This window comes from Megalopta genalis, chromosome 1, assembly GCF_051020955.1.
Source record: "Megalopta genalis isolate 19385.01 chromosome 1, iyMegGena1_principal, whole genome shotgun sequence".
Lineage (NCBI taxonomy): Eukaryota > Metazoa > Arthropoda > Insecta > Hymenoptera > Halictidae > Megalopta > Megalopta genalis.
In genome coordinates this window covers 23,965,698-23,993,631 of record NC_135013.1, presented here as the reverse complement: position 1 = coordinate 23,993,631, position 27,934 = coordinate 23,965,698, and the positions used below count along the sequence as shown (strand labels likewise).

At 44.2% G+C, this 27,934-nt stretch overlaps 5 protein-coding genes across 24 annotated transcripts in view; 3 read left to right on the top strand and 2 right to left on the bottom strand.

Moving 5' to 3' along the window:
- Nucleotides 1-142: 142 nt before the first annotated feature.
- On the top strand, nucleotides 143-2,990 carry LOC117221443 (kelch domain-containing protein 4). Its single transcript, XM_033472421.2, has 10 exons — nucleotides 143-162; nucleotides 236-432; nucleotides 563-733; nucleotides 845-1,080; nucleotides 1,150-1,316; nucleotides 1,372-1,521; nucleotides 1,601-1,819; nucleotides 1,902-2,261; nucleotides 2,351-2,491; nucleotides 2,685-2,990. Exons 2-10 carry the CDS (start codon nucleotides 319-321, stop codon nucleotides 2,714-2,716), a joined length of 1,590 nt encoding a protein of 529 aa, XP_033328312.2. The 5' UTR covers nucleotides 143-162; nucleotides 236-318; the 3' UTR covers nucleotides 2,717-2,990.
- Nucleotides 2,523-7,752, bottom strand: ValRS-m (Valyl-tRNA synthetase, mitochondrial). 7 transcript variants are annotated; one of them, XM_033472406.2, is made up of 17 exons: nucleotides 7,592-7,752; nucleotides 6,763-6,851; nucleotides 6,480-6,672; nucleotides 6,161-6,407; nucleotides 5,843-6,071; nucleotides 5,587-5,766; nucleotides 5,379-5,503; nucleotides 5,043-5,305; nucleotides 4,726-4,954; nucleotides 4,472-4,594; nucleotides 4,122-4,229; nucleotides 3,887-4,046; nucleotides 3,527-3,795; nucleotides 3,233-3,445; nucleotides 3,039-3,150; nucleotides 2,775-2,953; nucleotides 2,523-2,696 (listed from the first exon to the last, which is right to left on the bottom strand). In XM_033472406.2, the coding sequence occupies exons 2-17, from the start codon at nucleotides 6,848-6,850 to the stop codon at nucleotides 2,619-2,621; spliced, it is 2,796 nt and encodes a 931-aa protein (XP_033328297.2). In that variant the 5' UTR covers nucleotide 6,851; nucleotides 7,592-7,752; the 3' UTR covers nucleotides 2,523-2,618. The 7 variants fall into 7 exon arrangements, with proteins under 7 accessions (XP_033328297.2, XP_033328296.2, XP_033328295.2 ...); XM_033472405.2 differs by having other exon boundaries at nucleotides 7,596-7,752; XM_033472404.2 differs by lacking the exon at nucleotides 7,592-7,752 and adding an exon at nucleotides 7,295-7,450.
- A 213-nt stretch (nucleotides 7,753-7,965) lies between these two features.
- On the bottom strand, nucleotides 7,966-11,790 carry Cog6 (conserved oligomeric Golgi complex subunit 6). Of its 3 annotated transcripts, none has more exons than XM_076523496.1 (10): nucleotides 11,477-11,790; nucleotides 10,549-10,907; nucleotides 10,177-10,451; nucleotides 9,948-10,092; nucleotides 9,667-9,878; nucleotides 9,303-9,526; nucleotides 8,845-9,236; nucleotides 8,600-8,761; nucleotides 8,352-8,513; nucleotides 7,966-8,273 (listed from the first exon to the last, which is right to left on the bottom strand). In XM_076523496.1, exons 2-10 carry the CDS (start codon nucleotides 10,624-10,626, stop codon nucleotides 8,040-8,042), a joined length of 1,884 nt encoding a protein of 627 aa, XP_076379611.1. In that variant the 5' UTR covers nucleotides 10,627-10,907; nucleotides 11,477-11,790; the 3' UTR covers nucleotides 7,966-8,039. The 3 variants fall into 3 exon arrangements, with proteins under 3 accessions (XP_076379611.1, XP_076379620.1, XP_076379613.1); XM_076523505.1 differs by having other exon boundaries at nucleotides 11,587-11,790; XM_076523498.1 differs by lacking the exon at nucleotides 11,477-11,790 and adding an exon at nucleotides 10,985-11,282.
- Galk (N-acetylgalactosamine kinase) lies at nucleotides 11,305-23,525 on the top strand. Of its 8 annotated transcripts, none has more exons than XM_033472429.2 (10): nucleotides 11,305-11,447; nucleotides 13,967-14,135; nucleotides 14,472-14,639; nucleotides 16,373-16,580; nucleotides 19,335-19,449; nucleotides 19,624-19,781; nucleotides 20,466-20,606; nucleotides 21,107-21,221; nucleotides 22,125-22,329; nucleotides 22,935-23,525. In XM_033472429.2, the coding sequence occupies exons 2-10, from the start codon at nucleotides 13,984-13,986 to the stop codon at nucleotides 23,098-23,100; spliced, it is 1,428 nt and encodes a 475-aa protein (XP_033328320.2). In that variant the 5' UTR covers nucleotides 11,305-11,447; nucleotides 13,967-13,983; the 3' UTR covers nucleotides 23,101-23,525. The 8 variants fall into 8 exon arrangements, with proteins under 8 accessions (XP_033328320.2, XP_033328322.2, XP_076379700.1 ...); XM_033472425.2 differs by lacking the exon at nucleotides 11,305-11,447 and adding an exon at nucleotides 12,666-12,919; XM_033472428.2 differs by lacking the exon at nucleotides 11,305-11,447 and adding an exon at nucleotides 12,666-12,960.
- Nucleotides 23,526-23,673: 148 nt separating this feature from the next.
- The window catches only part of LOC117221446 (uncharacterized), a 25,697-nt gene continuing 21,436 nt past the window's right edge, over nucleotides 23,674-27,934 (top strand). For 2 of the 5 annotated variants that reach the window (XM_076523626.1, XM_033472440.2), the window contains exon 1: nucleotides 27,007-27,560. In XM_076523626.1, coding sequence (XP_076379741.1) covers nucleotides 27,486-27,560 — 75 coding nt within the window. In that variant the 5' untranslated portion in view covers nucleotides 27,007-27,485. Of the gene's footprint in view, nucleotides 23,953-26,921; nucleotides 27,561-27,934 lie in introns of those variants that run through there. The other 3 variants (XM_033472445.2, XM_076523636.1, XM_076523619.1) reach the window with 3 other exon arrangements.

Genomic DNA, 27,934 nt, shown 5'->3' with positions numbered 1-27,934 from the left:
ATGTCATGCTCTCTTTACTCATTCGCCACTTCCTCTTTTTGTCTAAAACTGTGAGGGCGGCACTGTTTAGCTGTGAAACGTCAACCAATCAGAGGAGAAGCAGTTTCTCTACTTGCTTCATAATTCTACGCCGGTAGTCCCCGCCCGCATCGGCTTACTATGGTGAGACTCTACTGTACGTATACTTTATGTATTTAGTTTATATTATGCATACATGTACCATTTATTTGTACAGCGAAGTTGCCAATTGTCACGTGGGTTATTAATATTTGAAAAGATATTTCTTCTTGATTGCCCGAAAAAATTTTTCCAATTAATATGGGTAAGAAAGACAAAAATAAGAAGAAAGTGAGCGGTAGTGTGAAAACTGCATTAAAAACTGAAAAGAAATTAAGCTCGAAACAGAAAAAGGAATTAGTCGCACTGGGTGAGGTTAGTCGGATGTATAAACGATCAACAGTGATGGTTTAATTCCGAGATATTGTAACATTATAATAGAGAGAGAACAATTAATGTATTCTTGTGAAACTAGTGATTTTTTTCTGCAATGAATTCGTTTTAGGACGACATTGAAAATGTGATAGCCGAAATCGAAAAGGAAGAAGCTCGAAGGCAACGTGTTGTTGAAAAGCCGGTGGAACCACCGTCTCGACGTGTTAATTTTAGTTTAACAGCACATCCTTTTAAAGATGAGCTTATTATGCACGGAGGAGAATTTCATGATGGACGAACGGTATTTTCAGGAATATTCTTTCCATTATTTATACTTTATTGTAGATGTTATAAGTCATCGTAAAATAGTTTGAAGAACAAATGAACATTAAAAAATTTAATTTTCACTTAGACGTTTGTTTATGGAGATATGTTTACGTATAACATAAACAAAAACGAATGGACTGTGATAAGAGCACCTGGGGCTCCACCCCCCCGTTGCGGTCATCAAATGGTAGCGATACCAACGAATAGAGGGGAACTATGGGTATTCGGTGGTGAATTCTCTAGCCCATCGGAATCGCAATTTTATCATTACAAGGACTTATGGGTCTATCGAATTGAAGATAAAAAATGGGAAAAGATTCAGTATGCGCGCCGTTTGTTGATATTAAGTAGAAGCAGTGTTTTGTTGTTAATCTAATGAAATTTGAATAGGGCTGTTGGTGGTCCATCTGCTAGAAGCGGTCATAGAATGGTTCATGTAAAAAGACAATTGATAGTTTTTGGCGGCTTTCATGATAATTTGAGGGATTACAAATATTTTAATGATGTGTACTCGTTTCACCTTGAAACATATACTTGGCAAAAGATTGAATTAACTGGTAAGACTGTGGCGCATAGAATCTGTTCTGCGATGGTGAAATTATCAAATTTTAGGTAACCCGCCACTTCCAAGATCTGGCTGTATAGTGTTGCCAACGCCTGAAAATAAATTACTTGTATACGGTGGTTACAGTAAAGACAGAATAAAGAAGGATGTGGATAAAGGACACATTCACGACGACATGTTTTTAATGACCCCTGAAAGTAAATCGATTAATGAAATGATGCTTTATAGATGCATCGAAGATATGTGTTATTACTAATATCATATCTTACTTGTTAGGGAATGATCAAACTGGTTTAAAATGGAAGTGGATGTCTGTAAAACAGGGCGGAGTGAGACCATCGCCTCGTTGTAGTGCGTCAGCTGTTCTCGTTCAATCGAGTTTAGCATATATGTTTGGCGGGGTATTCGATGAAGAAGACAACGAAGAAGAACTTCATGGAAGATTTTATAATGATCTAATGGCATTAGACTTGGAGAAATTACAATGGCACACGGGTAAGTGTAATTTATTACAATATAATCGCGCTTTCTTTTATTATTACGACACGTTGACTAATAATTTTGTAGTTACTTTCAGTGACGTTAACTGGAAAGAAAGACGTAACTGCACGACGTCGCAGAAGAAAAGTGAGAGAAGCTGATGAAGAAGAAAATAATAGCCAAAATGAGGAAGGTAGTGATAATGAAGTTGAAAAATCATCGCTTGCCCCGATTCAATCGACAATTACCGACGAAGATGGGATATTCACGATGACAATAGGACCAACTACGAGTGGTCCTGTTATACAGAAGAAAGACAGCGTTTCAGAAAATATGTTCGTGCCATGCCCAAGAATAAATCCGGGTCTTGCTATCAAGCATAATATTTTATACTTGTACGGCGGTATATTTGAGGACGGAGACCATCAGTATACGCTGAACGATTTCTACAGCTTGGGTATGTACATTATAATAATGTATTTAATTTTCTTTGTACGATGCTGATGTAAACTTTAATATACACTGTAACGTGCATTGTTCTTCTAGATTACCGTAAATTAGATGAATGGAGGACAATAATGGCAGATGACGTATCTTCACAAACATGGTATAATTCCAGTAGTTCAAGCTCGGAAGACGAAAGCAGCGATACTAACGATAACGATGAAAACAATCGTGACAATGAACGTATGGACATTGATGAAAATTGATGCAAATATATATTTACTATATTACTATATTATTAAAATCGATTTTCATTGAAATATTATGTTCGGTTTTTTCTTGTTTTATAGTGAAAAGTAATTTGAACGAATTAAGATTTTAAGCTGGCCTTCTTCTGTGACATTTTTTTATCTATATCTTGTGTAATTTTCTCCAGAACCGAGGGATCCTGGAAATAGACGTATGTAAAATATATGAAATATAAGCTTTGCGAAGATCAATTATATGATATAGGACTAAAGTTTACCTGTGCAGTAATAAACAATACGCAATGGGAACTTAAGCGATGATATACACCATTCTTATCTTCTGTGTGATCACTTTTCAAAGACACATAAATATTGAAGATTTTGCTTCCTCCTTTAATAAAGTGTATAATCTCGTTGTAAAATTGAAAATCTTCAGAATCACAAGTTAGAATGTGAACTATGAATAAAAATACTTTTTTAATGTTACTGTAAAATAGTATGTTTCCTTATATACGCGCGTACATAAGTGTGCAACAAATTACCTTCTGGGTTTGATTTTTTACTAATATTAGCTGTTATAGACCTAATTTCTAAAATCATATCTTTAACCTCCTGTATTCTTTTATCGAGTATGTCGTTCTTCCATGTATGAAACTGTGACGACAATAAAAAAAAAAAATGTGATATTGAGATAGTCACAGTGTATCACTGTTTAAAACTGTTCAGTTAGATATACCTGTTCCGGCATTGGATATGGTGCTTCCATTAACGATGGAACTGATAAAAATTCTGGAAATTTATCTGACAACCTAGTATACAATTCATCGGCGAAGAATGGAATGATTGGAGAAATTAGTCGTAACGAAACTTCCAAGCAAGTTCTCAAACTGTAGGTATGACTCAACATAACATTTGAATTTTCGGTTTTGAATCCCCATTTTGTAGCCTCCTAAGTAATGTTGAACAGAATGATGGATTAGAGTTATTCTTTCATTTATACAAAATGATGTTTCTGTTAATATCGGCTTACCAAATAAAAGTCGCAAAATTGATAGTATAAGAACGACCTTAATGATGCGATAGCTGTATGAAAATCTCGTTGTAGGAAGGCATCGTTAGCAGCCTGAACTGTTCTGGATAACTGGCTTAAAATCCAACGATCGATAATTGTTAAGCATTTCGGTTTCTGACATTGTTTTTCGCTTGTTACGAGTATGATATATTTGCTTGCTTGCCAAATTTTATTACAAAAGTGTTTATTTGCTTGACATTCCATCATATCGAAATTGATCTTTTTATCTACAGATCGTTTAGAGAAAAATTATAATACATTGAACGATGTAATATATGATGTATATATGATATATGCATATGTAGAATGTGTACTAACTTTTAACATTGTGGCTGCATAACGTCATACGTAGTGCATCCGCACCACATTCTGGTATTCCGTTGGGAAACATCTTTTTATTTCCAGATAGCATACGGTCAAATTCCTTTTTGCTAAGAGTGCCTGAATTATAGTTTTCTTCGATTTGTTCTTTAAGATCCTATTTGCATCAAAATGTTCGGTAAAATGAATCGATACAACTACATAAAAAAAGAAAAAAAACGTTGGCACTTACTTTAACCGTAGCACCGTTAATAATATTTTCTGGCAAAATGATATTTCCAAGTGTTTTGGACATTTTTTTCCCGTAGGCATCGCATAAAATACCATGTAAAAGTACTTCCTATGCATTAACAAAATTTAAATGAAATTTAGTCTTTCATTGTATAATATAAAGGGAGAATATGAATTGCCGTCCAAAAATTTGGAGTATTCTTTTACGATTACAAATTTTATTTTCAACTACAGTTGAGAACAATTTTATTGTTATCTTCAACTCCTCCTTTTCTTTTTTGGTTGAAATTAGAGTATGCGCCAAGCTTTTGAACGGCAATATACAAGTTTATGCGGAGAAAGAAATCTTACGTTGAAAGGTAGACGATCGGTTAATTCCAATCCTAGCATTACCATTCGCGCAACCCAGAAAAATAAAATATCATGTCCGGTTTCCATCAATGTTAACGGATAGTGATTCTTAAGATCCTCTGTCTAAAAATACATTTGCGAGTACGACACATATTACTCTGATGTTCTTGTCTATTATCATTTATAATTAAAGAGATATGAAAGATGTTCTCGTTAAACGTAACAATTTGCATGCACGTGCACTTTGTGTATACCTGTTTTGGCCATCCTAATACAGCAAAAGGAAGAATCGCGGAAGAAAACCATGTGTCCAATACATCCTGGTCTTGATGTAATTTCACGTCAGGTCCATACGTATTTCGAGCAATTAGCCGCGCATCATTTTCAGTTCGAGCAATTATCCATTCGGTACGATCTCCAACTGTAACGTAATAAGCGGGAATACGATGACCCCACCATAATTGTCTCGATATGCACCAGTCTCTAAGGCAAGAACATTGCGTCGACGAGATTTTAGTACAAGAGAGTACTGTAAATGGTTTTGATGCTTCCTACATAGAATTCTTCCCACCTAATATTTCCAAGCCAGTCGTACCACAATTGTTCGTGTATCGTAGGTACAATGTTTAAATGACCTTTTTCCACTGCATTCATTGCTTTTCGTGCCATGCCCTCGCATCTGACAAACCACTGTTCCTTTAGTACGTATTCTACAATATCTTGAGAACGCGAGCACCTTGGTATGTCCATTTTATGATCGCAAACACGTCTCAGGAGGCCTTTGTTCGATAATTCGTTTAAAACTTTTTCTTTGGCAATGAATCTTGGAGTACCCTAGAACACATTTTATTTTCGTTTTAGTAATAAACAACTATGACATAGTAGTATCGTGTAAATATTGCTCTACCTTGTATTGTTTTCCTGCATCCGTTATCATCCCATGTTCATCGAAAACTTGGATGATGTTTAATCGATGATTTGTAGCAATTGTGTAGTCTGTACGATCGTGTGCCGGTGTTACTTTTACTGCTCCTGAAAATAATTCTTGTTACGACCAGATGTTATGGATATTACCAGTAATGTTGAAAAGTATCTAATAAGCGTAATACGCTTACCAGTGCCGAAATCTCTCTCGACTGATTGATCAGCGATAACGGGTATATAGGTTTCTCTTAAGGAATGCCAAACTGTTTGGCCAATATATTTCGTATACCTTTCGTCGTTTGGATGAACAGCGATAGCTACATCGCCGAAAAGAGATTCGGGTCTGGTTGTTGCCACAACTATTTCATCTTCTACGGGAGCATCGTTTTATCATAAATTTTGATTAGTTTGCGTAGAATAGAAAATATTTGACATATTAAGTATTACTTGAATCTTTAACTGGATAAGCTATATAAGCGATTTCACCGAATGTTACCCTCTTACTGTATCCTGGAACTTGAAGAGCTGTTTTCCCAGTAATAAACGTATGCTCCACTTCGATATCGGATATTGTGCTACATAAACTAGGACACCAGTTAACCAAATCTTTTTTCCTATATATTAAATTATGATCGTTTAATCTTACAAATGATTCGATCACAGCACTGTTATGATCCTGTAATTTTGATTATAGAAAATAATAGGAAACGTGTTCAAGATCAAATACTTGAAATAGATTTCATAAAGATAAACTGTATTACATACCTTGCTCATTGTAAAATATTCTTTAGACCAATCTAAACTGGCTCCCAAAGCTTTTAACTGATTCTTTATTCCACTTTCTTTTTGACCTTTCCAATCCCATACAACCGAAAGAAATTGTTCTTTCCCTATCTCTGACTTTAGGATACTTTTTGTTTTGCAAAGATGCTTTTCTATCATCATTTGCGTTGCTATACCAGCATGATCTAAACCTGGTATCCACAAAGTAGGATGACCTTTCATTCTGTACCTAGGTGTAGGACACTTTGAGTTATATTAAACGAACCAATTGCAATTATAAAAAATTTCACACAAATCATACCATCTTGCCAGTATATCTTGAATTGTAACAGTCAACGCATGTCCCAAATGCAATGTTCCAGTTATATTCGGAGGAGGTAACAACATTCTGAATGCATTATCTTCAGTGGACTTGACGGTGAAGTATTGATTCTTTTCCCAGGTATTATACCAGTCATGTTTAAAGATTTTAGGGTTGAAAGTTGTTGGAAAATCTAAGCATAAAGGTATTACTAGTATAAACAAATTCAACTTTCTAACAATATCACTGCTTTCGAAATATATCATTTCAGATTCATTATTACCTGATAAGAATTGAGTGGAAAATCTGCTACAACAGGGCTTGTAATAAGATTTGTTACGTAGACAACTGTTGAATCGCAGTACATTCATTCTAAATAAAGGAACAGTGCTTAAAAAGTTTGTTTTCGTGCGTGTTTACGAAAACAACCAATAATGCTAAAGTACTATGTATTACTCTCTGTTTCATGACATTGAAATTACTTCATATGAGTTATGTAATTTTTTTGCGGAATCATACGAATTATTATGATTGTTAATTTATTTTAAGGTACATATCCTAATACTCCTCAAAATGTAAACGACTTTTGCTAGCTAGCTAGCTAGCTACCTAGCGCCGTAAGTTAAATGCAGTTAAATGTACGTACGTACATACATGCGCATATGTATATACATACATACACATTGTAATTGATTGTAATCCATAATAATAAGTTGTATGCATGAATGTACGGTATTGTATGTACATAGGTTATATTTACTTAGTATGCATGATAGGTATGTATGATATACATGGTATGTATGCACACTACATACTTTTAATAACCACCCCGATTAAATTGGTTGATGTTGATTGGTCCGCTCCAATGGCGGATAATTGTCGGAAATACATACACATGTATACATATATGTACAGTAATGGGATCTACTCCCGCACGCTTTTCTTACTCTCTAAGCTGGCGCGCATATCTCAGCAGTGAATGGTCAAAGCGAAACAAATTTCTATATCGACCCTCGTTAACGGATCAAGCTGTGGCTTGGAGGTGTGCAAGACTAGGTTTCATTACTGTATACACATTTATTTAATTATCATTGATCGAATAAAGTACGTACGTACATACATATGTAGTTGAAATTTAGTAATGTTTCAAGAGTTTCAAGAGACTTTATCACATCTCTCTCTCTTTCTCTATGAATGCAGTATTCCAGAGCTCGGAATTAACTGCACATGGCAGAAACAGAGCATTTTCGAAGACTGCTCTGATAATACTGTGTCTTTGTCCTGTGCAGTTAATTCCGAGCCCTACTCTATGCTCATACTAGCGCGCATCCTCTCTGCACATGAAGCGAGAGTAGACATTCGAATTTTGAATATATATGTAAATACTTTGAATAGGTTTTTAAAAAAATCTAGCCCTTAATCCTTTAGGCTTTTAGGTAATATCGTCGCGATTCGGTTATGTTTTTGTTGTGAGATCATCAGAGGCTACGGAGAGACCAAGCTTAAAAATTTATTAAAAATTATGTTACAGTTATGTATGTACATGTGTTTCGTGGCTAATTACTCGGCAATCAAGATCCTTAAAAGATCTTCCGGGCTCCTCGCAAAGAGTCCGTTCGCATTTTGATATAAATTTTTGGGATCATGGCAGGCCTCGTATAGTTGCTTGTATATGGCGCCGATCACTTCGAAGGATCGTTTCTGTGTAATCACACGATGATTGTTGCTTTGTAGTAAACTTATTTGAGGCAGTAACAATACGTCCGGCATCACTAAGAAAGCTTCGAGTTTGTTCTAAAAAATATCAGAGATTGATAGTATTGTTTACCATTTTCTACTTTCCACTTTTCATTGCGAAGGTAGTAAACGTACCGTAAATTCTTTTACGCTCAGAGAATCCATGCCGAGAATAGACGACAGCGGGCCTTGCTCGTGCCCTTGCAAAATTGTATAGATGGATCCAAGATTTAAATGAGCTACCAAAGAGCTCGCCTGTTCCGATGTAAGAGTATCGATTTGCGCATCAGATTGGGCCTAAAGCAAATGTAATTTGAACACATCAGATTTAACGTAAAATTTCTGTTGAGAATTTCGTTTGAAAGTGAACGTGGGAAAATGACCTGTAATCTTTCCAATCTTTGATCCATGTATTCGTACAATGCTAAGGTAGACTGTATTTGATGCATGCAATTTAATAGATATACAGCCATGTCCACCGTGGGTAATCTTGATGCAGTTTCATTCACTTCTTGGAGAAGTGGATCAATGATACACGATACAATCTGCAATGTAGAGAACATATTAGTTAAGGATCAGAGATAAATATCATTAGCGAGACGAATAGAGTATCGAATGCGTTACAAACTTGTAGCATATCCTTCTCTCTATCTTCTGCGATGCTCGCCACAGATAAAATTTCATTTAGAAGTGCTAACAATCGCGAAACGGATGGAGCTGGTACTAGATCGGTTCCAGGAGGCTCTGCACGTTCGCCAAGTGCGATTCGCGTCTCCTTTTGCAATCTACTAAGAAAGCTCTTTTCGCTGAGTACCAATAGATCTGATAACGTGAAGTTCAGGGTGCTATCGGGAATCGCTTGCTGAATTATGTCACGGTAAAATCTGAGAAGCGTTGTCACCGAATATAACACCGTGGCTGGCGCGTCCACGGAAACAACATGTTCTATTCTTGACTTGAACGGATGGCAAATACCCTCCGTAATATTACTCAAACATTGTTTAACTTGATCGGATATGTCTGGAAAAAAGCCTTAGATAAGAAACTCGAAACGGAAGGCAGAAAAGAATCGTTTAAAACTTTTACCAGTTTTATCGCATCCCTTCATCAGAGTTAAAATGTTCTCTCTTTCAACTGGTATAACCTGATGTAACCAAGCAAGCATGTCACCGACATATCTCTTTGGATCGTTTGCATGCATTTCAATGGGATTAGGTGTTCCACCGTATCCCTCCCCCAATGTCAACGCATCTATGAAAGATCCTACCAATGCAGTTCTTCTGGTCGAACAATATTCGTCTAAGATATATCTAAAAGCACAAATATTGGACGATTCATCGATATACAACATGGAATATGTAATATCCGATATACGATATAGAATACGTATTACAGCCTATATATATATATATATATATATATACATATCGCTAAAGCCAAGCGCACATACTTAAACAAAACTGGTCTGTCTTGGAGTTTATTCATTGCTTTAATTAATAGCGGTGCCAGACGTTCGTTTTCAATATTTTTGCATTGATTCTGCGTCCATCTGTATAATCTTTCGAGGGCCGACTCTTGCAATAGTGTCATTCTTTGCATAATGTCTAAACCTAACGTTTGATATCCCGACTGCATTAATATCCTACAGTTGCTATGAATCTCCTGTAATCGTAACAATGTATTCGTAAGTTCTTACGATATCTGCGGACGTATTAATTCGTAGAAGTATACCTGAACACGATCGACCACGGAGAAAAATTCTTCGGTTATAGGAGAGTCTCTACCGGATCCGTGTAGCATACCTAATTCGGATTGAATTAATTGAAAATTTTTAGCAAACGCGGTAGCAACTTGGTGTTGCATGGACAAAGTTTGGCTGAAAACGTTATTATAATAATTCAGGATGCTACACGTAAAGATTCGTGTTGTAAAGATGATTTTATCTACGAATAGAATCTACCTTTTACTTTGCAGTTTGGTTGTTTGATCGATGAGTTGCGATGTTTGGGTTTTAGTGCTTTGTAAACGGTTTGTCATACACTGTACAGCCGTGTTCATGGCTAGAACGTCTCGATAGACGTCATCCAAGGAAGATTTGACTTCTCTAAAGGCAGACAGAAATTCTTCGTTTATAGCCAAGCTTCGTCTTTCTATCTTGCTTCGTAAATTTCGGCGTGCATTCAACGTATTCTCCGTGAAGAACGTGGACAATTCTTTTAAAGCTTCGAGCGTATCCTAAGAATCGATTAATATTTAAAGCGAAGATGATAATGATTTGATCGATCTCGTTTATTAAATAACCATTAATAAATTGGAAAAACTGCGGAAATACCTTGTCGTGTTCGACCCTGGATTCGAGTAATTTATTTACTCGTCGAACCAAAGCAGTATTAGTATTTTTTTCATTCATTTTAAGTAGTCGGATTTTTTTCTGTCAAATTTATTCGAAAATATACATAACCTATGTACGAGACAGTGACAGTGGTCACAGTGACGTAGGAACGATTGGCAACGACAGCCAACAGCGTGGTTGACGCCGACACGTAGCGACTGGTGGCGACGTAGAGGCGTAGCGAACGTGGACGCAGCGACGCGATCGATCGATCGATCGATATCGATATCGATATCGATGATCGATGATCAACATCGACAGAAAAATCATGTACAAAGATTACATGGTTGTTCGCTTCTCTGCAACAATCGTACAACCATATATGTATAACGACTGAAATTGTATGTATGTATGTACTATGTTGATGTGTTTGTACATATATATGTAGATACGTAGATAGGACTAAAAATCTACAAAAGCTATTCTCGCAACGATATCTGTGGTAGAATCAAGAATCATCACTCCCTCGAACTGCATCCAACTGGTCCCAAGTCCCAACTGCACCAGCAAGTCAGCAATGGCCAATGGCCAGCAAGCAGCACCAGCAGTGTCACCAATGTATCAACCAGCGAACCACCACCGACCAGCACCGGCACCGGCACCAATAGCAACAACAACAACAACAACAACAACGTAACCAACAACAACCGGCAACACACCGCTGCTACTGTTTCTACATTATTTACATTTGTGTGTATACAGTATACATAATTCACAAGTTGCATAGGTGTATAATGTACAATATGTACATACAAGCCCTTTGGTATACATATAGAAGTCTGTGATTAGCACGCAGTGTGCAGTGAAAGAAAACAGAGTGCGGTCGCGGTTAAGGACAGGTACGCCGATTCTTATCGTTTAAATTCACCCGATTTCTTTTTTTCCAGAAGAATCGCGAGGATATTTCTTCGGCATCTTTGTGCATTAAGCCTCAAGTCGTACGGCGACCGCCGACATTATACATGTTCGTTTACTCACGCGCGCGGTTGTATGTCATACGATGATATCAGATAATACGGTGAGCCACACGGTAAACCCAGGCAAACCATAGATCTAAAGGATGAAGCCTAGTTGCAGTGGGTCGAGGCAAACGACGGAAGGGGACATGGATCGTCGTCGGTCGTATCGATAGGCAAAATAGCTGGTGCACTGTGCACTCTACAGGTTTAGTTTAGATTAGTTTTTTTTTTATGCCCTAATCAATGTTTTTGCCAAAATAAAAATTTGTAGGCGATGCTGCATTTTGCACCGCACTGGGCAGATGCCGGCGACTGTGGCGCCTCTCGTAGGGAATAACCGGAGCATCGTCCGATGTCCGCATAGCGGCAATCGGTGTACCGGCAGAACGCTCGAACTACTATGTAGCCAAATCGATTTTGCAACAGTCGATTTTGGCTAAAGTTTGAACGTTTTGCCGCTACCTAGATCGGCGCTGTGCGAACATAAAACGGAGTTTCGTTTTTTCTCGAAAAGAGGCGAGCGCGAACAAAGTCCAGTTCCGCTTATCGGGGCTCGGCCGTCTCGCGTCAGCCGATCTCGTCTCTGATTGGTCGCTGTTTTTCGTTAACGATTCGTTAATGATTCGTAAACAAAGCAGCGGATTGCATTTGCGCCGAGGATAAAATTACTTGAAACGACCCCAGGAATCCTTTGTTTCTCGATCGCGAGTGACTTTTGTATATTCTCGTATAACCCTGTATATATTTTTGCCCGGTCGGAGGAATGGGCGCCCCGTTTGTCTTTCGTTTGTCGCATTATGCGTAATACATCTGTACGTATGCGTTTGCATTGTACATACGCAAGTACATATGTAATCCAGAGTCGTATTCAACAGTTTATTCGTATCGCGAGAATATTTTTACAAACGTTTCTATTCCCCTTGTAGCCCGTAGGTATGTACACGTATGTATGTATTTTGAAAATTGCTTGCTCGTCGGAACGGAAGAAATAACCTTGATCACGGATAACAAAGAAGACGGGGGTATTGTACGTAGAATAAGGCAGAGTTTGTTATCATCGTTATGTATATGTACGTATGCGTGTACACTGCTCGTACGCGTAACAAGCATTTACGACGATCCTTCTTATCGATGAAACGCGTATCGGTGCCCGAGCAACGTCGCTGCGGCGTCGATTCATCGTCTGTCGGAATATCCCGGAGTGTATCTCGTTGTTAACCGATTTTCGCAGAATTCGTATTCGTCGTTGATCGTTTAGTAGTTGGATCGCGAGTGGGTACAACTGGAAGGTCGCCAACAATCTTGTCGGCAACTGTGCGATGCCCATCGGGAGCTCGACGACTTTCTTTTAAGTATGGATCTCGGAGGATTCGATTCCATTGGATCGCGTAACGTAAAGTAATTTTTTAAACGAGAGAACGAACAGAGTCTCGACAAAGCCTGGTAGAACGCGTAAACCGATTGTCGTTCGACCGCGAACTCGCGGAGCATCGAATCGCATTTAGTGCGCAACAGCTGTGCCAGTTGCGTCTGCGATCTGCAATTCGATATTCGTCGCGTGCGAGGAACAGAAACTGAAACGGAAACGGAAATAGAAGCGAAAAGACGCGCGCGCGCGCGCGGTCGTTTACATTCGAGAAGTCTCGTTGAGAACGAAGCGTGCACCGTTGAGAGACCGTTTTCATCGTAGCTTTACGTTCGAGCAGGCCGATACCGCGGCTTATTGCACCGATGAAAATATTTAACCACGACATCATCTCGAGTTGAACACGATTCACCGACTCGGTCGTTATCGTGGCGCAACGTTATCGTTTCCCTCGGTTGTGCACGCGTTTGTGCATTGTGCACGCGCGAACAGGTGCTTGGATGTGTACGCGCGACGTACGACGCATGCATGCGTGTACGTGTACGTCTCGAAGTTCGAGGAAGCAACGTTCGACGACGAACGATCGTTTCGCTCGAAGTATTCTAGATATTTGTTTCGGATCGTCTTAAAATAAAAGCTGGAAAATCTTCTCTTACGCTTGAAACGATACGAAAGCTGCGGGTGCTCGCTGTTTCACGGGGCGTTAACGTCGTTCGCGACTTTCGTTCGAAGGTATTATCGCTGAAAAGAAATTGCGCGTCGAATCACGACTTTGTCGGAAAATCGAAACGTCGCGTTGTTGGCCATTTTGTAGCCGAAACGGAACATCTTGTTAAAGACTACGAAAGCGAAACCGTAAGATCGATCGTGCATCCGTTTGTAAATCACGGCTCGTTCCGACAAGTCGATGATAAGGGAGACTACGGAGAATACAAGATTCTTCGATACGGTATCGAATAAATTGAAAATCGTGATATTCGAGTATCGTCGAAGTCCGGCGTTGGTTTTCAAGTCGGTACAATTTGCTTCGCAGGGGCAACGGACTCCGCTATGAAAAAGGGCGATGCGGATGCGGAATCGGAAGAAACGGTTCCCGTTTTACAACCCAATGGGAAGTTGGAGGATAGAATGAGCACCTTGGCTGCTCGTTTCTCGAAGAAGTACGACGTTTCGCCTTCGTTCTTCGTCAGAGTTCCTGGAAGGTATCGGCGAAAAGAAGAAGTATAAAATTCGCTTAACGCGTCCGGTTCTCTTTCTTCCTTTTAGCAGTCGATGTTCCGTCCATTTGTACACGATATTCTTTTGTAAAATGCGTCGTATCGTATATAGTGTCGAAACTAAACGGACAAAACTACCGGCAAGATCTTTCTCGGGTAAACATTTCAGCTAAGAACGTGTACGTAGAATGCGAACGATATTCAAATATTTTGCCAATACATATTTCGCTATCGTTTGCCCCGGTATCGACCGCATCGATCTCTCACCCCGCTCCCTCTTCCAAGGGAGCAATCGAATTTATTTTGCTCGTCTGTTCGTAGAGTGAATTTAATCGGCGAGCACATCGATTATTGCGGTTACGCTGTTTGTCCCATGGCCATTGAACAAGACATCCTCGTTGCCGTTGCTGTCTCGCGAGACGATCGAATCCGACTAACCAATATGGAATCGAAGTACAAGGATTTTCAGTGCAACATGAAAGACGTGAGGCAAGTATCGCGAAACCGAACGATCTCTGCACAGTCTCGTCGTCTTAATCGTCTTCGCTTTCGTCGTTGTATCATTTACCTTCGATCCCGGTCGAAGACGTATTACCGTCGATAATCGGGTAGTATGGGAATCCTGATCGCGCATTTTCGTTCTCGGTGTTCGACCGCGAACGGCCGGACGAAACGAGCCTCGAAGTTAATTCACAATTCCCGGCCGGAACATCGGAATGCAATTTCCGTCTGCATCGGGGTAGGCGTCGGCGAGAAATGTCCGAGATGGTCGTCGCGGTTGAAGCAGCCTCTTAAATTAATCCTTGTTCGTTGATCGCGATTCGCGATGTAACGTGGGCGAGAGATCAGATTTTTCAAGCGACGAGAAACGCGATGACGCACGACTCGCGACGCATGACGCACGACGCGCGACGCATGATCCGCAACGAGCTCGCGAATTTTCCACGGGACTCTTTTTGTAGTCGAATCTTGGGCAAACCGTTCGCCCTTCGCCCTTGTAACGAGAACGAATTAGTTTTTCCGAGAACGTTGAAAAGGGTACACCGACAGCGAGCGATGTAGAATCGATTTAAATATTTATTTTCCTATGAGAGAGAGAGAGAGAGAGAGAGAGAGAGAGAGAGAGAGAGAGAGAGAGAGAGAGAGAGAACATCGACAACAACGTTCTGTAAGCGTGTGAACTATTCGAAATCGAGTTTTATTTGGACTCTCGATGATTTTGACGCGGAACGATTTGTATAGCGTAGACGTGGATGAAAACTGTTGTTGGTAGAAACGGGAATGCAAAGGGTAGATATACATGTATACGTTCCATCGATTTTTACGAGTTAGCTCTGGTTTTACGCTGCGAGGTATACACGCGACTATGGTGCTCGGAAATGTCGCGTCGTAAAGGGCATTCTCCGAAGAACGTTCCTCGAGTATGTTTAAAACGTTTACCTCGTCTGTAACGAACGACGCTAAAACGCAGGCTCTGGCTTTTCGTTCTGCCGCGCGCGCTCGAACACGGTCGGGTCGCGCGGTCGGGTACACTCGGATACGAACGAGACCGTTCGTTTTGCATTGCTCGATCTTCGATCGAACGTGGTACCGTTACAAACCGGTGATCGGCCGTATTCACGACTTCGTTGTACGGTTAATAATTCTCGATTGCCACCGCATCTCCATAAAATTGTAAAAAATGTTTTGCCACCGAGAGTCGTTCTGCTTTTTTAAATCGATTTACCTCAACGACTGCTTTTTACAATGAATTACACAGCGATCGCGAGTAGTCGAGATCGCGAGAATTCGAAATAATTGCAAATAATTCGATATAATCGAGAGAAAATTGTTTAATCTTACTATTTCGATTTCGAAGAAATGTACGTTACCTCGATATTGGCGCTATTCCGGAGCACTGTTCTACCAAAACGAAGGATTTCGTATCGGATTTCTTCGGATTTGTCGGATTTGTCGGATTTGTCAGATTTTTCAAGTTACAACGATTTCCCTCGTAAAGATGCTTCGTTAAAAATTGCAAAATCGAACGATGCCGCGGGTGCGCGTTGAAGGAAAATTCGAGAAATACGCGGAAAGACGTGGACGCGTCGTTCCGATGTTCGACGGGTAGACTGATCGTAGACCAGCGATCGGCGATCGATCGAGCGGAAATCCGGACCTGTAAAATAGCGAAGCGAGAGCGGAAGCGACCGGAGGTGACCGAAATTCATAATTTTTTACAGCGCCTGCATCGAGGATGCCGGCGGTGGCCCGGACTGGTACAAATATTTCCTCTGCGGTGTGAAGGGTGCCCTCGAGGTGATGCCGGAGGAGGTCGTTCCTTCGGGAATGTTGGCTGCAGTTTGGGGAAACGTTCCTCCTAATTCGGGGCTCTCGAGCTCGAGCGCACTCGTCTCCGCCGCTGTTCTTCTGACCGTGCACGCCAATCAGGTGAGCATCCGCGATCGCGATCGTAATCGCCGTCTTTTTTGCGCGCCTCGACCTCGGTGCAACGTCGACCTCGACCATTATCATTGATTACGAAAGGATTCCAGCCACCTAGATTTATCATTTCGGCGTTAGAGAAACGTTCGTCTAGTTCGGTGAGAAGATGAGAAGTATTCGGTCGACTAAACGTTTATGTACTCGTCGTTTCAACTATTTATCGTTTCGCGTGAAAAATGCTTCGATCAATCTCGGAAAGAGCATCGAATTTCAAATCGAATCTGTGCCGAATTATTTGAAGCGGCGGTAGATGCGAAATGTGAACAGATTTACCAACGACTCGCAACGATTCTCGAGACTCTTTAACGCGAAGTTGAGTACGAGCGCGACGAGACTCGAATAACCTCGTGGTGGTGTACTTGACCGGCCACTCGCCACTCGCTACGGAAGTGTTTCCAAGCTGTCGGAAATTCTCGTTTAACTGGAAATCGCTTCGTCTAGACTAGCGCGTAGATTGTCCGTATTTCTATATTACGCGTATCGTTGTCTCCTGATTTTTAGCGATCCGTTCCTCGATCTATGTATACTTAGCAAACGTATGTACTCGCTTTGCACGATACCCGTTGTTTTTAAAAATAGTACGTAGGCCCATTGCGGTCATGGATCGAAATTGCAACTAGCCAACGAGTCGAAATAGAATCCGACCGACCCGATGCGAAGTACGAATTAAAAAGAAAACGATCGAAACCAATTCGATCTCGCGTAGCATCGTAGACAGAAAACTGCGCACCGTAGTACCGGCGCGCGCGCGCGCGTGTTTCTCTCGCGACGACGAAGCGTCGCGCGTGATGCGCGATAAAAGCGCGATCAGCGTGCAACGATAAAACGGGTTAACGGAACACCGCCGTTTCGGTCGGTGTGAACCGTGAACGGAAAACGTTCCGGCAGCGAGAAAAAGCGAAACGAAAAAGCTTCGAAACGCGATCGTTCCAGCGTGAAATGGCAATCGAGCCGCGCGCGATGCCTGTGCTAAAATAGTTACACGATTTACGGGCCCGGAAGAGAAAACTGTATCGTACGATAACCGTTGATCGGCTTACAGCCTGCAGCCAATAAATCGATCGCGATCGTCTCCCATTCTCCCATTTGCTAAAAAATTTCGGAAGGTTTTGGGCCGTCATCGACGCGCGGTTTATCGGCCCCCGAAGAGAAACATGTTTTCCACGTTTATCGGGCTTTACCAAAAGTTCGCCGGCGATAAAAGATCCGTTTAACTTTGCCTCGAGAAGAATTACACCGAAACAGGCGAAACATCGATCGAGGAGGGTGAGAAAAATGGTCCGTCGCATCCCCGAATCGCAACTATTACGATTCTTACATTGCGCGCGAAGATGCTGCAAAAGTATCAAAAATTGCCTCGTTATCGCGCATAGAATATTATTTTAATACGAAACCGGCGCATATTCGCTAGGATTTCGTTCGGCAAGAAGAGAGCTTCGTTATCTTTGACGTAGTTGCGCAACAGGAGCTTATCGCGTTATCGCGTAATCGTTGCGCGATGAGACGAGGTAGACGACAGGTTAATCCGTGGACCAACGTTCTCGCGAAGGGGGAGTCGCGTCTCTCTCGGCTCGTCGATGTTCGTCGTCCTCGACGAACCCGGGCCTTTTCCTTTCCCACCGGATGGAACTGCCCATGGTACCGATCTCCGCGCTACATATACATACACGTGTACGCAACCTCGCGAGGAACCGAGTCGAGTCGAATGAAATAGAAATAGGAAATTGTTTAGAGTCTACGAACACCGAGAAGCGATCCCGCGCGCGCGCGCGCACATGTTTCCAATGGAAAGAATATCGTTTATCGGTTTTACCGGTAAAACCATCTTCGAGAAGACTTTCGCTCGCAAGCCCCTGCTGGGATTTCTAGCGTCGCCGAGAACCTATTTCCACGGCGGTCGCTCGAAAAGTTCCGAGAGCCATTAGCTCCGGAAGCTGATCGATTGTTTTTGCGGGGCATCGTCTGCAGCGTACACAGCGTACGCAACGACGACAAACACTCGCGACCATTATAGCTTGTGGAAATCGTGCGAAAGATTATTCCTACGCGTCGCGACCGAAATCTCGCCGGTTTCGTTGTCGGCACGATGAATAATTATGTAATTGTTTCTAATCTCTTGGATCTTGTTTTTCATCGAGCGTGGTGAATTCCAATACGTGCGGTTTGGTAACAAATTTTATTACGAATTAGACGAAACGGAGGACGGGGGAGAAGAGAGAGAGAGAGAGAGAGAGAGAGAGAGAACGCATCGTAGATACATAGTTCGAGTTTCGATGTAGTTTGCGTAAACGGCCCTATCGAGCCGGTTAAAAAGTTTTTTAATACCTTCGCAGGGTGGACTCGACGATAGCTACCTTGGGCATGCTGTTTACGGCCTTTGGAAAAGTTGTTGTAGCATTTGCGAGACGATTCCGGAGGCTGCGGAATAATTGACCGGCTTTGCGAACCGATCTTTGCAAAGAATTGTTACGAGAAGATCAGAGTGTAGAACGTAACAGGAAAAATTGTGGGGCCTGCGAAGACGAGGACGCGTCGCGATGCCTAGAACCTAGGAAAGCGTTTCTCCGCGATCGGACCGGGTCCGCAGCGATTCCATCCTGCGCGTCTCCGCGGCACCTAAAAATCGAAAGAAACGACATTTTCGAACGGTTCTTCGAATGTTGGCTAAACGATCGAAAGAAACGTGAATTTTTGTTGCAGCATGGAAAGCGACCGTCGAAGCGCGATCTGGCCGACATCGGTGCCAGGGCCGAGAGGCACATAGGCACTCAGGGCGGTGGAATGGATCAGGCGATCGCGTTTCTCGGCAAAGCTGGTAAATCGATGGTTTTCGAAAATTCTTCCGTAACGTTGCGCGATTCGTCTCGAACGATGAAATCGCTCGGGAAAATGTGATCGATCGAACGAGTTCGGCTGCTACGAGTACACGGGGTTCGTTCGAGTCGAGATCGTTGAAATTGAAACGCTCGCGTCTCTCGTATGCCGGTAGGTTCGGCGATGCTGATCGAATTCCACCCGCTGCGTGCAACGAACGTCGCTCTACCCGAAACCGCGGTGTTCGTGATAGCGCACAGTCAGGCTTGTCACAACAAGGCTGCCACCACGGATTACAATTTAAGGGTTGCGGAGTGCAGGCTCGCCGCCCAGGTAATCCACGCTCCATTTTACAACGATCGAATCGAATCGGAAGAATCGGAAAAATTTGAAAAGTTGGAAAAATTGGAAAAAATTGGAAAAATCGGAAAGATCGATAAGAATCTCGAAAATGAACAATTTCGGAAGAGCGGATATTTTATTGTTCGAGTCCCGCGGTTCGTTTTTTTTATAGTAGCCGTTGACGATCGGCGAGTATAAAAATGAACCGCGAGGCTCGAACGATCGTATCTTCTCTTCCCATATTGTCCTTTTCCGAAGGAAAATTTTGGAGAATTTGCTTCACCGTTTTCGATGGAATGGGGCTCGGTCATTCGGTCGATTCGAACTCTCGAAAGTTTTTAGCTAACTGGAGGAGGAACGACTGCGCTCGAACGTAATTGAAAGTAATGGCAGCAAAACTTTGGCGAGGAAGTTTGGTCTCGCGAAAAGATTCGTCGTTAACAATTCATAATCGAAGGAATTTATTATTCCGATGTTTCCGTTTCGATCCGATTCGATCCGTTTCCAATGGTGTTTATACGCATCGTATATATATGTATATATATTCCATTAGGATCGTTTTTCAGAGAAAATTCTATCGATAGATAGATAGTAGTATAAAGATGGTAGCTAAAAGTCGATTATAATATTATCGATAACGACAGGCTCCACCAAACGCGTTTCTTTCGTTCCTAGATGATAGCGAAGAAAAGAAGGAAGAACTGGGAGCAGGTGCAAAAATTGATCGATGTCCAAGAGGCCCTCGGTATCAGCGTCGACGAAATGGTGGCTGTGGTAACCGCGAACCTCCGCGAGGAACCGTACACTCTTAACGAGGTACGCGCTTGGCGCTCGTCATCGATAATAACGATAACCGTAACAACAACAACAACAACAACAACAATTATTAATAATGATAATAACGGAAACGTTGGTATCGGGACGCGTACTCTTTCCTCGGTCTCGCGTCATCGTAGCGAAGAAAAGAACTCTCTGTCGTTGCTCGTCGGGAATTACCCGAAACTACGATACGAGTTGTTATTCGTGGATACGCGATACGCTTCTATCGAAAATCCGAACGAGTTTCTGGAACGACATTTTCTTTCATAATTTTTCGAGAATGCGATAAAAACGATTCGACCTTCGCGATCGGAGGTTCAACGCGAACGTTATTTTTGACGAAGCTCGGGACAAAATTGCGAAGTCTGGAAGAAACGATAGAGAGTCTAGGAAAAAATGCGTTTGGAACGAACAAAAATAATCGTATTATCCTCGATAAAAGATCGACTCGTTGAACCGTCATCGATCGGATAAGAGGTGCTCGGTTGTTTGTTTAGATCTGCGAAGAGCTGGGCACAACGATCCCGAAGATGAAGGAAATCTCGCGTCTAGGATCGTTCGACGAGTCGCAGCCGTTCAAGCTGAAACAACGGGCTCTGCACGTGTTTCAAGGTAATAGAATGTACGCGCGTATTCGGTAAACGTTGACCGACGACGATACGAAGAAAGAAAGAATTTCAACGGGTTCGACTAGAAATTATAGACCGCAACGAATCGACGAACGACGCTCGTTGCTCGATATTTTCTGGCTCCCCGTCGACCTCGACGCGTACTCTTTGGCAAAGATTTACGCAAAGGTTTCGACGGTCTTTTGGATTTTTCTTTTTTTTTGATTCGGCGATCTTTCCAAAGCATCTTTTCGATCGTAACGTTTAAACGAATAAAAATCGCGTTATGTTCGAAAGAATGCTATCTTTTTGTCGCGGTGCGCGCGAGCGACGAGGCAGTCCCTACGTTTTTCTCCCAGCCCTACTCTCCGCGTACCACGCTGCCGGTTTGCTCGGAACACGATCCTGGCACTCGTAACGATCGCATCGAACGCATCGATCGCGCCTTACGATCGTTTCGTTATCGATGGGGCGATAATGGAATTATCGCTCTCGTTTTACAGCTTTGTAGAATCGTGACGACGATCGTGATCCCATTTTGAACAGTTGCAGGCTGATGATTCTCTGCAACGATCGACGCGCGACACGAAATTGTCGACGAGCCGGTCGATAACTGTAACGCGTAAGTCTGTTTCCTCTTGATTCTCAATTTACCGGTTCAAGATCGAGCATTCCGTACCCTATACCATTATACTGTACGCTGTACACCGTAGATCGTATACCGTATACCGTATACCAACACGCTTTGGGGATTTAAGTAAACTTTAAAAAAAGTTTGGTCGAGTCGGCTGCGATTCGGATACATATGTACCCGTTCGAAATATCACTTTTATCTTCGAGATAAAGATAAAAGAAAGGTTGAACGATGGATGCTTCGACGGCATGTTCCGGCGATTGCTTTTTTCAGAGGCGAGTCGAGTGGCAGCGTTCCGGCGCGTGTGCGAGGACAACGCGACCATGGAAAAAGAGAAGCTGGCACAGCTGGGTGTTCTGATGTCCGAAAGTCACGTCAGTCTGCAGAAATTGTACGAGTGCAGTCATCCCAGCGTCGACGCGCTCGTCGAGGATGCGACGAGCTGTGGCGCGCTCGGTGCTAGACTGACAGGTGCCGGGTAAGTTCGAGAAATCGAGTCGCATCTTTTTTTCGTATCTAGAATTTAGAAATTCTTCCTAGCTTACCGAGCATGCTCGACGAGCGTTATTCGTTCGTGGCACGATCTTTAGTTGTTGCGATCGTACGGTTCACGGATCTCTCTCCCCCTCTCACTTTCACTCTCTCTCTCTCTCTCTCTCTCTCTCTCTCTCTCTCTCTCTCTCCTCTCTTTCCCTCTTTCTCTCTTTCTTTGGCGATCGCCGTCATGGGGAAAATCGACTCGACGAGTTTGAGTTGGCTCGAGAGAAGATTGCGAAGCACCGATCGGACCGGTTCATTGCCTCCCACTGCCAACTGCCATCATTTTATCGTCGAGAAAGTACTCGAACCGCGTTCCCACAAATGTCCAAATGCTTTCAAATTTTCGACTTTTAGAGCTTTACATTTTTCAGAATCGCGAACGCGCGTCGCATGGGAAATCAATCGCGAGCGATGGCGCGAATGGATACAGACGTGTTCGCGTATTTGCATATTTGGATATTTGCATATTTACGCATAAGTATGCGCGTAACTATGCATAGTTTGCGCGTTCGCGACGCACCTGAGGGATTTCGTTTGATGCAGGTGGGGCGGGTGCATAGTGGCCGTCACGAGCAAAGACGAGGTTTCGCGATTCGTGTACGCCCTGAAGAAGCGACTCGCCGGAGTCGGGATCAAAGATGGATTCGACCTCGACGACCTGGTCTTTCCAGTGGAGCCGTACCAGGGAGCCGCAATTTACACGATCTAGTCCCATCGTCGATCGAGGCCGCGCGATGAGAGCGCTTTCCGATCCGATCTTTCTTTCAGGTCCGATCGAGTCGTTTAAAAGAGACCGGTCGCGACATTTTCGGGTCCGAGCGATCAAAGGCTACGACGATTCCAACGAGCGACGGCTCGTGGCTCGGGAAATACCGGAGCCGCCGACGAACTACGCCAGTGGTTTTCGTATCGTATCTAGGTGTTTTACGACAAGGAGTTTCGGATTTCGGAGTAGCCCAACGTTTTATCGAGAAATTGGTTGGCTCAAAATTCGGTGGACACGAAGAAGGCGTTCTTCGACCTGACATTTGCGGCAGTGGTTTGTTACGCTTCTACGAATTCGTCGATTCCTTCGTAATCACTTCGCTATGGTGTACACGCACGTATGTAAAAATAAAGACCCACTTTATCGAGGATACGTTCTTTGCGCCCAGTTCAAATTCGAACAACTCTGTCCATATGGAACCGCGGAAAATGAAAAACGCGGGTTGGTCGATCGGTTGGTCGATCCGTCCAACGTACCAAAACGCGGCGATAGAATAATCTCTACGAATCGTACGGGATCGATTTACGAGTGGGAACGTAAAACGAATCCGACGGGAAGCGAGAGTCCGGTCCTCCCGTCCCTCGAATCGTCCCCTATGATCGCGCCAAAACGAAACGGAACGGAACGGAACGCTTTTTGCATCGGGTCGGCTCGCCGATCGAGGAGCATCGACGAAAGACGATGGAGCTGCGCGGCGAACACAAGCGACTGCGACACAGCCTCGGAAGTTTGTCCAGCCCGGATTCGAGAGGATAAGCGGGATACCGCTTCCCGAAGAAAATGGCCGACGCGAAGGTATTTTCATCCAAGTTTCCATCGCGTCGCGTTTGCCACGAACGAGTAAAATCTGCCCTCCGATCGCTGTCGACGGTGCCGACCCACCGATCGCGCGGCGATTCGAAGGTCTATGCGCGACGTGGCAAGCTTTACGGCGTATAATAGGCGCGCGACTCTGTTTTCGCGAGCGAAGAACCGATCGACGTAAACGCGAAACTACAGGATGTTCGACCTCTTTGTCACGCTTTTAAAAACATTCGAACGCGCGTCGCTTTCGACCGGTCGCGCGGAGTCGAATCGAAAACGTTCTCCCGAATTTGTTCTCTCGTCGAGAGCGAGTCGGGTATAAAGCGGCGAACGTATAAAGTTTCGTATTTATTTTTCGTACGCAACGAAATGATACGAAAAGCGCTATCGTAGCAGGTATCGTTTCGAGCCAACCGATATTTCGATTCCATCGACGCGCGGTCGTTTCGTGTTGCAAGGACGAGAACGGCTTCGGGATCTTTGCGCGAAGCGAATTCTCAGGATTCGACGTTTCGATCGAATTTATCGCGATTTCCGCGAGTTCGATTTTGCTTCCCGCGAACGGCAATCGATGCCCGATTACCGAGGACGCGACGCGAAGCGAAATCGTGAAATTGCGAAACCGCGAAGGCACCTGCCACGCCTGACACTCCCGGCACGCCCGTGTGCGACGCCGGGAACGCGGTCCTAAAGTCCGACGGAGGTATTGATTTTCCGGGGTCGTCCGTATCGATGAAGCTTTCGAGGAGAAATCGGTGCGCGATTCGGCGAAAATTCGATCGAAGAAAGACGTCTTCTTCGAGGCGATCGAACGAGCTTTCCGGCTCGACGAATTTACAGGGTCGTCCGTTTTATCATCCATCCTTCTTAAGCTGGCTTATTATTATTATTATTATTATTATTATTATTACTATTATTGTTGTTGTTATTAGTATTATTATTATTATCGTTACCATCGTTGTTGCTATTATTATTACTATTATCGTTATTCGCGACGCGAACCTCGACTCGAAGCGAACGTCGTCTCGAAACCGCGCCGTCGAGCGCGTTCCAATCGAAATCCGTAAAATTAAACGAAAGCGCGTTCTCGAAAGTTCTCGCGAATTGCCGCGCATAGAACGATGATTTTCAAAGGAGAAGCTTGCCGTTCCTCCCCGTTTTACCGGAACGCGAAGCGGCTAATGGAAAGGAAGAACGATTAAAAAGTTCTAGAGAAGACGAGGGCGTGGCTCGCGGCGCGGACTAATAATAATCTCTTCGTAGCCTTCATCGTCCGTCCGACGACTCGACGATCCGCCGAGCTCGCCATTTTGGAACTTTTCGAGCATTTCTCAAGCCGCGAAAAGTCCGATAACTTCGCCTCGATGTAACGCGCGAAACAAAGACCGAGTGTTGTATCTCTGCCAATTTTTCCAGTCGGCCTACGAATCGCCGACGATTCGTCGGACCGTCGAGCAAAGAAGCCAGCAGTCTTCGAACCGATGCGTCGCGTCGTTTCCTCTCGTTTCTCTTTGCTGTTGTCTTTGAACCGTCCGCGTCCGACCGTCGCGCGTCTCGCGTCGCTCGTCGCGTCGCTCGTCGCGTCGCCGCAATTTACAGCGCATCCTCGTGCCCGTGCAGCGAGAAAGGAAAACAGCTATAATACTCTAAATACTCTGGATCTCGGTAGACGCGAATCCTCGTTCTCTCGAGCTTCGATAGGAAAGAGTTTCGGTTTCCGGGTCAAGAGGGACGGTTAATTGTTTTGTACGACGCGTTTGGACGTCGCGCGTCGCTGACCGCGGACGTATTCGTTTCCATTCGAATGGCCAGAAACGAGCGGATACGTTCGGCCCCGATGCAAACGGATTAAGAGGTATGTACGCGCATGGATAGGAGGTTCGAAAAGCTCGAGAGACTCGAGTATTCGAGGATTCGATCTCGTTGATTTTTGACGCGACCGACGAACGTTCGCTGGACAGATTCGAAAAAAATACAAAGTCGCCGGCCTCGCGGTACGTTTCGACGGATACGCGTACGCGCGTACACGTGCCTGGATGGTCGTTGGAATTGTAAGCGCGTATTCCTCGAACGACTCGGCATTTTTGTTTAAAGTCCGAGAGAACGTTTCTTCGCGAAGCAATTCGGAGCTCGTGTTTTTATCGATCCCCGAGGAGCCAGCACCGACGAACGATAAAGCAGGCCGGGTCGGGCGCGTCCGCGCATTCGCGCGTCGCTGTCGAGACTCGCTCGGGATTCGGGACTCGGGACTCGGGACTCGGGATGCTAATGAAATCCGCGTCTCCGGGGCCAAGTTTTTCCATCAACGTCCGATGGACTCCCACGCGCGTATTCCGCGGTTAACGTTGTCCCGTTTGCCAGACGCGCGCGATCCACCCTTCGAGACGACGCGACGACGCGCGCCGACGTCGCCCGATACAAGCCACGCGTGATCCTCCGCGAAAAAGCCTAACGGGAGATTGGAAATACTGGAATCGGGGCTGCTCGTACGTCGGGAAATGTCGTTTTGCCCGATAATTAGAATTCTCCTCGTTCGATCCGTCGTCGTTGGAAAATGGTAACGCGATTCCACCTGGCCGTTACACCTCCGGCGAACGGTTTTCTCTGTCTGGAAGAGTCCTCGTCGCGGTACAGACACTTTCGACGATGTCGGAAACGTTGAAAGTTTCGGACGATTTCGAGAACGTTGTTTCTTCGGGTCTTCCTTTTCTCCGCGATAATTTCGGTTCGGTTTCCGTTCGGTCCGGTCGAACGAAACAATTTCCATCTTTCGTATTCGTCGAAGCGAGAACGAGAACGTACGAACGCGAGAATAAAACGAAATAAACGCAACGGTCCCGAATCGAGAACGAAGGAAGCGCGCACGATCCGCCGTTGTTTCCACCGCGGCGAAAGCAAAGGGCACCGGGGGTCGCGGTTCGTTTTATTCTCGATTCGGGGCGCGATGCTTTGTCCGCGAACGGTAAGGTTGCCCCGTTCGGGGTTCGCGAATCGAACGCGGGTATCGAGCGCGCACGCGCGAGCCGTGCTTTCGGTTTTCGCGCGGCGAACGGCGCAAAGGCCGACCAGTCGGCACCGGTCGGCACACCAGTCGGCACCGGGCACCGCGCACCGGGCACCGGGCACCGGGCATCGAGCACCGTGCACCGGGCACCGGACGACCGCGCGTGCTGCTTCCTATGTCTTGCTACGCGTGTATCCGGCGTTCCGCTTCCCGTCTCCCATCTTCCGGTTTAAATTTTCAATTTCCTGTTTCCTATCGCCGGCCAATCGATCATGTTTTCGACGCGGTGACACCGTCGGTGGTGCGACACGAATGCGCCATGTATCCTCGCGACGACCCGCGGGCTATACCGTAGTACAGTGCCGTTCGTTTAGTTTCGGTGTTTCGAAATTCGGTCGTTTCTCTCTCTCTCTCTCTCTCTCTCTCTCTCTCTCTCTTTCTCTCTCTCTCTTTCGTCGAGCCCGTGTTTCCACTTTCTAGTTTCCAGTTTGTAACGCGCGATCGACCGCGCGCCCGAAGCATGGCGATCATGCAGTCCTGTTGCTGTTGGCGATCCGTCAGGAGGGGCAGTTTCGCGTGTGCGGTCTACACCGGGGTGAGCATCTTTGCCGCGTTCGACGTCGCGCGTCGCGCCCGTCCGAACATTCTTCTCGCTGTTCGTTTCTCGGTAATTGGTCGGTTTTCGCGCAATTTTCGCGCAATTTTCGCGCAATTTTCGCTCAAACTTGGTCGATTACGGTCGAATAAGAAGAAATTCGTTTGGATTTTCAAAGCGCGAGAGAATCGCTGAAAACGTGCGATAACGCGCGTCGTTGGTAACTTAACACGTTGAGCGCCACGTCAGCCATCGGTGGCTGACACTGGACTTTCCGTTCAGGCCGCGTCAGCCATCGGTGGCTGACACTGGACTTTCCGTTCAGGCCGCGTCAACCATCGATGGCTGACAGCGTGTAACATGAGAACTCTAAA